The sequence below is a fragment of the Lactuca sativa genome, chromosome 6, assembly GCF_002870075.4.
Source record: "Lactuca sativa cultivar Salinas chromosome 6, Lsat_Salinas_v11, whole genome shotgun sequence".
NCBI lineage: Eukaryota > Viridiplantae > Streptophyta > Magnoliopsida > Asterales > Asteraceae > Lactuca > Lactuca sativa.
Genome location: NC_056628.2, coordinates 132794880 through 132804285, shown reverse-complemented (window position 1 = coordinate 132804285; position 9406 = coordinate 132794880). Strand labels below are relative to the sequence as shown.

General features: G+C 36.1%; 1 protein-coding gene across 2 annotated transcripts; it reads right to left on the bottom strand.

Moving 5' to 3' along the window:
- Positions 1 to 324: 324 nt before the first annotated feature.
- On the bottom strand, positions 325 to 8902 carry LOC111890005 (uncharacterized). 2 transcript variants are annotated; one of them, XM_042895875.1, is made up of 7 exons: positions 8720 to 8902; positions 7557 to 8623; positions 7168 to 7277; positions 6732 to 7074; positions 6375 to 6569; positions 1070 to 1170; positions 325 to 949 (listed from the first exon to the last, which is right to left on the bottom strand). In XM_042895875.1, the coding sequence occupies exons 2-7, from the start codon at positions 8595 to 8597 to the stop codon at positions 493 to 495; spliced, it is 2247 nt and encodes a 748-aa protein (XP_042751809.1). In that variant the 5' UTR covers positions 8598 to 8623; positions 8720 to 8902; the 3' UTR covers positions 325 to 492. The 2 variants fall into 2 exon arrangements, with proteins under 2 accessions (XP_042751809.1, XP_023741932.1); XM_023886164.2 differs by having other exon boundaries at positions 7557 to 8902.
- Between the last annotated feature and the right edge of the window lie 504 nt (positions 8903 to 9406).

Here is a 9406-nt window from a genome sequence, read left to right as displayed (position 1 = left end):
GCCAACACCTTAACCAATAGACTAGTTGTTCGTTTGTGTTCATAAGTGAAAGGATAGGTATATACAAACTACATAAACGAAATTTTCCTAAAAATATTACACTACCGAAAATTTTTTGAGGGGGCATCCCGGGATACCCCTTGGATCTGCCCCTGATTACAACGTTAAATTATAAATTAAGTAGTAATTTCGAATAAAATTCTTTAGTAAATTAAAATAATTACAAAACTATTTTTTTACTAAACAATCAAATTACCTAATGTCTTTTATGGTATTTAACTCTTATAATAGAAATTTGAATGTCAATTTAAACAAACAAAGCTTGCCGGTAACATAATAAGGTGTTTTCCAAGTATACTAGTTATGACTATATTGCTAACAAAAATTTTGTACCAACCGTACCTGGTATGGTATACAGTTTAGAGAAAAAAGTATTGGTAGTTTGGTACCATAGGATTTAGTACCATGTTCACCTCTAATGTTTACAATTAATTAATTCATGAGTTTAAACTCAATTCCTTGTAGAGTAAGCCCTTTCACTGATTCATTAACAGAAAGTGGCAATCGACGATCCCTCAAAATCGTTTCAGAAGTAGTGGAGGTCTGAAATTCCCATACGTGTGCTTCCATGGGGCTTTGAAATTCGCAGACTTGTACTTCCATCCAACCATCATTACGTTCTTTTGGAATGCCTTTCATTTTGTGTCTCTTTAGTGGGTTGTAGGTGTTTTTATATTCCTTTCCTTTAATAATTGGGAGTTGAGGAGAAAGTAAATATATATACCAAGAATGATGCCCATAACTAACTTTCAAAGGCAACTCAAAACCAGAATGGTATGCGTGTAATTTGTAAACTAGGTAGGCTCCATATGTTTTTTGAGGTGATGGCATTTTTAATATGCAATATATCGAAAAGTTGCCATGAGGATCATAGGCCACTTCTCCAAATCTGCAAAAAGACATTTTTTAGAAAAATGTGAGAACACGACAATATATTTGTACAAAATTAATGGGTTCAAAAAATAGGCATGGGTATAAGAAAAAAGGTTGGGTGAATAGAGGAAAGAACCTTGATTCAGGTAAGGACCGCCAACTCCACTGTCGTTTATTCACAACCACTCGAGCTGGAAGCATATAACATTTCTTCCCATCTTTTGCAAGAGAAAACCACTGTAATTCAATAAATGTGTAACTACTTGTTCTTAAGTACTTATTACTTTTACTTTGTTGTTTAGATCTCAATGTAATATGTTACACTATATATACTAATATCAATACATGCAACCTTAATCAAGAGGGTTTCCACATATTCTATCATGGTAGCTGGGAAGAGGTATTGAGTTTAATACCCACGTGGGGTCTGAGGTCGGGAGTTCAATCCCTGCAAAACTCAATTTGGGTGCCTCTTAAGCTTGTGCCACATGTGGGGAAATTTTCCCTGGAAACCCCTATGGGGGCTGGGTTTGCCCTGTAAAGGAGCTCGAACCCAGGGTGCTCGTTGAAATATGCGAGTAGGCTTCCGATTAATCATTTGACGTTTCCAAAAAACTAAACAAGGTTTTCATAAGACTCCTCTTATCACGTAAACCCTAAAACAAATCCTTTTTTTCTACGCCACCAACCTGCTTCGCTCCTATATACCTACGTCTTCCGTTCTTTGCACCTTCCGACGACCTTGACTCTTTCTCACTTCGCTCCTATATACCTACGTCTTCCGTTCTTTGCACCTTCCGACGACCTTGACTCTTTCTCACTGTTGATTGACTCACTTAGCAACCACCTGTTGTGTTCCTCCCCACGTTTTGGCTACTAGGGCATTACTATCCCTCTACTTACGATTAGCTTCTAGGATTTTATTTTATGTTATTATTACATTTATTTTTACGATTTTTCCGGGTCCTCATGACAATTTTGTCATCAACATCTACTGCCATGACTTTCACTCCTACTTCCATTCGATTTGTATTTGCTCTTACCAATGTTTACTCATAATTTGGCTTTAAAATATAGTTGAGGGGTCAAAATACTAGCATAAACATTTTATTGACATGTGCAAAGGTGCAAAAATGCATAATCATATTACGGCTAAATCTCAACCTTAAGGGGATGATGATGAGGATTGGACGGCCATTGATTATGGATAAAGTCATGGGTTTATTCCACTCGCGATGCAAATTACTTCAGATCATATCTACTGAAGATTATACCTCTAAAGATTTATAGGACAAACTAGATGAGTTTTTCCTCAACAACAAAATGTCTAGAATATATGCTCCAACTATAGGAACAATTTCGCAACACAAAGAAAGAATATTTGTCAAAAATTGAATTGTTTCACTCCCTTAAGAATATGGATGAAGCTCTTTGTGAATCAAAAATTGAAGAAGTCGAATTAGTCATGCAAATTTTACGACAATTGCCTCCTTCCTATCACAACATTATTGATGTGATTAACAACATGAAACCATTACCATCCTTTCTTGAATCCATAAACATGCTTCGATCCATAAATCTCTCAAAGAAACACAAGAACAAAGTGGTGAAATGCCTCTCAAATATTTAGAATTTGTATACTTGTCCCCCTCGGCTCTTGGAAAGTCGAAAAATAAACTTAGTAAGGGAAAAATAGTAGGCGAGTTGCTTCTAAGAGAAGAGGGTTATGCTAATGTGTATTCTAGTTCTAACAATGTTTTAGGTCATCAAGGCACACAAGGACAAGTTTAAGCTTACCTTGGAGCAAATAACACCATTGGCTTATCTCATATAGCAAAACGACATTTTCAGCCCTCCATCTAATACATATGTTGCTACCAGACCTCCACCAACAGCTATCGGTGTATAGCAAGCCTCACCGATAGTCCCCGAGCTTCACTATCTACAATAGCGTCTCTGTTTTCCTCCAGCACGGTAGCAGCGCAATCCTTGCTGTCAATTTTTGATCAGCCACAACACTCATATTCACATGTGTTTCAACATTATAATTCTTTTGTATCAGCTCAACAATAACATATGTCTCAACAACCCTAAAATCCATCTTTTGGGGGCAATGCAACTCAACTTGGACAACCACAATACACAGATCTTATATCTGTCTTTCAATCGATGTTCGCACAACCTCCTAACGATAATCACTACTATATGGATTTAGATACAGGCTCGCACATGACATTAAACCAAGGTATAATGTAATCTCTAACTCCATGTAATTATAATTCAAAATGGTTGGTAATGATGATCTACTTCTAGTTACTTATGTTGGTCAAAATTCTTTTCCTCTTTCTAATAACCGACGACATATGTCGTCTTCAGTTACTTATGTTGGTCAAATTTCTTTTCCTCTTTCTACTTCTCGTTTATAACAAAATGACACTACAAGGATATAATCCTTTGCAGACGACACCTATCCAGACGACATATGTCGTCGGCAAAAGTCGATCCATAGAGACGACATGTCGTCTGCATAGGCTCGGCGGGAAGGGGCAAAATATTGGCGGTATATCGAATTTCTATCCCGACAACATGTCGTCGGGAGGAGGAATTAAAAACATATTTTCGATTTATTTTAATTCTTTGCCGCAGAAAAGCAACATGATGCCGTTTTGGTTAGCCTATGCAGACGACATGTCGTCTCTACAGGGTGCTTAAAAATTAATTTTGATTTATTTTTTATTCAACTTGCAGAAATACAATACGATGCCGTTTTGGTCAAGGTATCAAGATGACATGTCGTCTGGAAAAGGTGGGATCGATCCGCGTGAAAACCATTTTTTATTTTATTTTATTTTTTAATGAAACGAAGTGAGACGACGACATTTTCATTTACCTATAAAGACGACATGTCGTCTGGACAGATTGGGCGAGAAAGACAAAAAATTTCACGGTCATCTGAAACTCTATGCAGACGACAAGTTGTCGGTATTGGGTACAACAAATTGAATTTTGATTTATATTTATTCGATATTGTAGAAAACCGAAACGACATAGTTTTCTGAAACTCTATGCAGACGACAAGTCGTCTCTATAGAGTAAGAATCCAACGTGGCGATCCGCGTGAACATTTTAATTTCTTTTAATAAAGACAAAATATAAAAACGACGTCGTCATTTGAACCCTATACAGACGACATGTCGTGTCGTCTGTATAGGTTTTTACCCTTACAAAGGTATCAGTGCATCGTTCATTGTTTAGTTGCAGCGAACGATACTCTTTCTCTCTTAGACTCAACCGGTGATTTTGCACCATCCTTCACCTGTTCACCACCGTCTTTCCATCACCACCGTTCTCGACCAACCCTCTCCTCCCAAGTTATCATCTTTGCTACAACAGGTAAGGATGAGGTTTTTCTGATTTTGGGATTTTTTTTTCTTTTGTTATCTTATTATGTGCTTTTCCGGTGCCCACTAGCCACCACCAGAGGACTACCATCAAATCCGACCACCGGAATCCGGCCATCACATCAAGAAGAACAAAACAGGTTAGTGTTTTTTTTCTCCGTTTTCTAATTTTTTTTGAAATTTGATATATGTTTGATTTCATGTTTATAATAGGTGATTTGAACATGAAGACTTGTTTTTTGTTTCCTAATTTTTGTATTAGATGTTTAGTATTTTTTTTTCTAATGGGTGATTTGAACATGAAGATTTGAACATATGTATTGGGTTTGTTTTAAACAGGTTAATATATTTTTCTTTTCTGGTGGAAACTTTTCCCGACGACATATCGTCTGTATAGCCCACCCTGTCCAGACGACATGTCGTCTGTATAGATTTATAATAAAACTTTTTTTTACCTCAAAAATCTTTCCCGACAATCAGGTATAGACGACAAGTCGTCTGGATAGGTGGATCTGTACCGACAACATCTATATCGACGATATTTTTGACTTTTACCGACGGAGCTATAACGACGACTTTCTACAGTCGACAAGTCATCTGTATAGGTTTTACCGACGACATGTCGTCTGCAAATGTGTAAAAAAAGTCATCTGTATAAGCCTCGTTCCTTGTAGTGCGGTGAAAAATCTTGTCTATGTTCCTCATTTAACTATTGATAATTATGTTTCTACTGAGTTTAATTTTAATTTTGTTAAGTTTGATCGATTTAGTTTCACGCTCCCTCTTCATCTACTAACTATGATTCCTTTTTGTTCAAAGATGAACAGTCCATTTTCTCTACTGTTTCTCCTACCTCTCATTATCCTCTTCAATCACCCATATCCTTGGCTCCTCTTTTTCCTACTTTTGATGTTGTCCAGCAGTGACGAATCTAAAACCCAAACACACATGGTTCCTTATTTAAATAACACCGAAACCTATAACAAAGTAAAATATACTAGTAGCGGGTCAGATCAAAATATCAACATTTTTAGAACTTATACGACGAGGGCTCATATCTTGAAATATATTGATAATCATATCTTAATCGAAACTTTGTAATACATCCTTTTCACATGATAAAATTTCATAGTTGGTTGTTCTGCTGAATCAACGTGCGCCATGTACTCATGCGTCTGTTTGATGGAGCGCAAAAGCCAAAAGTGTAGACGACAATTCAGTTGTGGCTTTTGTTTTATTTTTATTATTTTTCTTTAATTTTAATTTTAATGGATTGGGATAATTTTTGTTGGATAAATTTGAAGTTGCTTTAGGCATTATGATATTTTTATTGCAAAAAATAATAGGTAGTTCATAAAATTTAAGGTAGTCCCCTAAATTTTTGCAATATAATTAAGCATATAATTAAAATAATTAGGTGGGTTACGCCCTTGCTGTCCAGTTTGGAGTATCTTTGACCCCATATACCTCATCTCTAACTCCTACTTCGCTTCCAACTACTAGGCATCCCATGTTCCCTAGATCCCTCACCGTTCTCTCTAGACAAAAAAATCTTTAATATCTTTATCACTTCTAATTTGTCGCCATTCCCTGATCAACAGGTAAGGCTATGTGTGATCCTATTCGGCTCTTTCCTATGGACTCCAAGATGTATGTACTTCGTTCTAACCAAACCCAGGATCTTGTACCCAAACCCCCTACCAATAACAATGTTTGTTGTCGTTGGCTCTGTTGTCACAAATTTGACGGTAGTGGTCGCCTTGATCATTACAATGGTCAGTTAGTGGCTCAAGGTTTCACTTAGCACTCAAGTCTAGACTTTGATGACACGTTCAATATTTTTTGTCAAATCTTCCATAATTTGTACCGTTCTCAGCATTATATATAATGATTTCGATACATACAACCCTAATTAAGAGGGTTTCAACATATTCTCACTTGTGTTTTGGAATTTTGGAGTTCTTGTCATTAACCTAGTAAAACCATGTCCATAGGCTACATATGAGGAATAATTTTACCAACATTGTTTCAGAAATATACCTGTTTGCCATCATTGATTAGGAACCCTTTGCAAAGAATATAGTAGAGCTCCTTCTTTGTTGTCCATTGCACACTATCTTTTGACGTCTTGATTATGTCTTCATAATCACTTGGCAACTTTTGTTCCCAATATGTGTCTGAATCCGATATGGTTTGCATATCCACCTCCTCATCCTCTACCACTTCTTGCTCCACCTATACAACTTACATATTAAATGTTGATCGACTATCGCAAAAAACTACTATACTCCTAAATCCTAATGTGTTTTATTTTATACCACGGAGTAGGTAACTCATAGGGATATATTTACACCAAAAACAACATATAAATAAATAAACCAGTATTTTCCGGCTTACTCTCTCCAGTGGCAGGAACACCATGCCTTCAACTATCAATGGTTCCTCGGATAGAAATGTAATTTCAAGATCAACATTTCTGTAGTTGTCGCTAGTAAACTGATACAATTCTGTCATCAAACATCCATCTTCTCTCTTATCTACTAAGTAAGAAGTCCAAGATTTTGTCTCCCCCGCCATTCTATAATTGAGACCTAAATAGTTTGTGTACTTCAATTGGAACACAAGGTTTACAGTGTATGTGATATACCGTGACAAAAATTGCGTTTTGACATGTGTTTTGAATTCCATACATAATGGTTGATGGCCGTTTACTGCAAATCTGCACGAAGATGCTATAAATCTGCATGAAGATACAACAAATAATACATTACTATATATATAATCATGAAACAGTCTCAAAAACATGGAAACAAAAAGTAGAAGCAAATGTAACCTTGGTTTGCTTCGCCGATAATAATACTCAGATACAGTGCGAATAGGAATCAAACATTCTGCTGCAGATATCATTTCACAATGTTCTCCATTCTTATTTAGCCAAAACCTCTGTCCATTAAAAGTGATCATGTTAATTCGGCAGATATATGATATGACTCTATGAGTACATTTACAAGAGTATTTTTTGTGGTTGACGTGTTTTGCTATTATCAAAGTATTGTGGTTAGGTGGAAAATAAAGTCATTTATTACATAATTGCTGGAAAAACTATACATATTTTATTACATAATGGTTTAATCATGTGACAATCCTCAAATTAAGCTATAATATTTTTCATAAATCACAACTTACATAATGGTTTATATATACACACAGCTAATTAATTACCTTTTTCCCCCGGTTAACGAAGATTCCTTTTGTGAGAAGCATCTTTAGCTCCTCTTCGGACCTGTAGTTGAGAGGAGGTACCGCAGTCTTAATGATCTCTTCGTAGACCATTGATTCTTCAAAAAGCTCCTGAAATCGAAAAGCCATCTCAAGTTTTTCCACAACCTCAGACATTTTTGGCCTTTTATCACGAGATTTCTGCAAACATTGATAAGCAATGTTTGAATATGTTTCCAATGAACGCGAATCCATGTCTTTCTTCAAATCTTGGAAGATAATCTCATCCAATTTCTTTTGTTTGTAGCATGCTTTCCACCATTTCACGAAAAGTTGCAAACGACCATTGTTATAGTCAAAGCATGGTCTCCCACACAAAACTTCAAATAAGACCACACCAAAAGAATATACATCTGATTCTTTTGTTAGAATGCTCGTGGCCAGATACATCGGATCTAAGTACCCAAAGGTGCCTACAACATTCGTGGCAAGAAAGGTGTGCCGCTGATTAGCAGGTCCTATTTTCGACAGTCCCATGTCTGAAAGTTTAGCATTCCAATTCTCATCCAACAAAATATTGGAGCTTTTTACATCTCGATGGATAACTCTTTGTTGTGTCCCCTTCGGATCATGAAGGTAGCAAAGTCCCATTGCAGCCCCAAGGCATATCTTGAGGCGTTGCCTCCATGTGAGAGTAGTGCTATTTAAGTGGATATCGAGGCTTCCATGAGATGCATGCTCATACACAAGGATCTTCTCACCATCTTCATCACAGAATCCGAGGAGAGAGATGAGATTTTCATGTTTGTAATGAGAAAGCATCAAGATCTCTTTCCAGAACTCAGGGTCTCCTTGGCCATATCTACGATCAAGACGCTTAAAAGCCACGATATCTTGCCCTTCACATTGAGAGAGTACTCCTTTGTACACATACCCAAATCCACCTTTCCCAATAACGTTGTTGTTATCAAAGTTGTTGGTGGCTAACTTTATCTCATCCAGATGGAATTTAAGATGTTGAAACTCCTCCAGGAAGGCCTCCATTTAGAAACAAAATCTCTTGATTATAACTAAAATCAGAAAAATCAGAAAAGAACTAATAAGACCAAGAAGTTTTGTAAAGGAGAAACTGACCAAACAGATTTTCGAATCCGCAAGAAACTTACAGTAAATATGAGGTTTGAGATAATGAGAATTGAGATGGTGTTTGAGGACTTCTGTATTTGCTTATACTTATAGGAAATGGAGTATGAACAAAAGAAATTCCAAATTTCCCTCGTTTAAATTTTTAACTCCTCAGAAGTTGCACTAAAATCCAAATGCTTCACCACTTGAGACTTTTAGTCCCTCGGCTTTTGTTGTATTGTTATAACCTTTAACATAGAAATTTTAATTAATTAAGTTCTATTTTCTTTCATATACATGAAATTATTTTATTAACTTAGTGTTAAATACTGGACCTAGAAATTTACCTCGTAATGGGTGCTCTAAGATCCAAAAGACCTTATTGAGCTCGTCTCATTTATATACGAGTAATTGTTGATACAGTGATTAAAATATCATCACCATATTTGATAATTTCTTAATATGCAATGATATAGTTGACGATATGTCTTATTAAGCACTACACTCCGAAGGAACTAGCTTTTTGCTTTGCTTTGATTCGGGAAATTCCCCATGCATATAGCAATAATTAAGGAATTGCTTCTTGGTGATAGCCTCCTTTATTACTTTCACATCTTTATCTTTGTAAGATTTTCACGCTAAGAATCACTTAGCGTGATTATTCAAATGCTTACAACTAAAATTATTAATATTATAAAAATATAGACCTCGTAAAGATATATTTAATA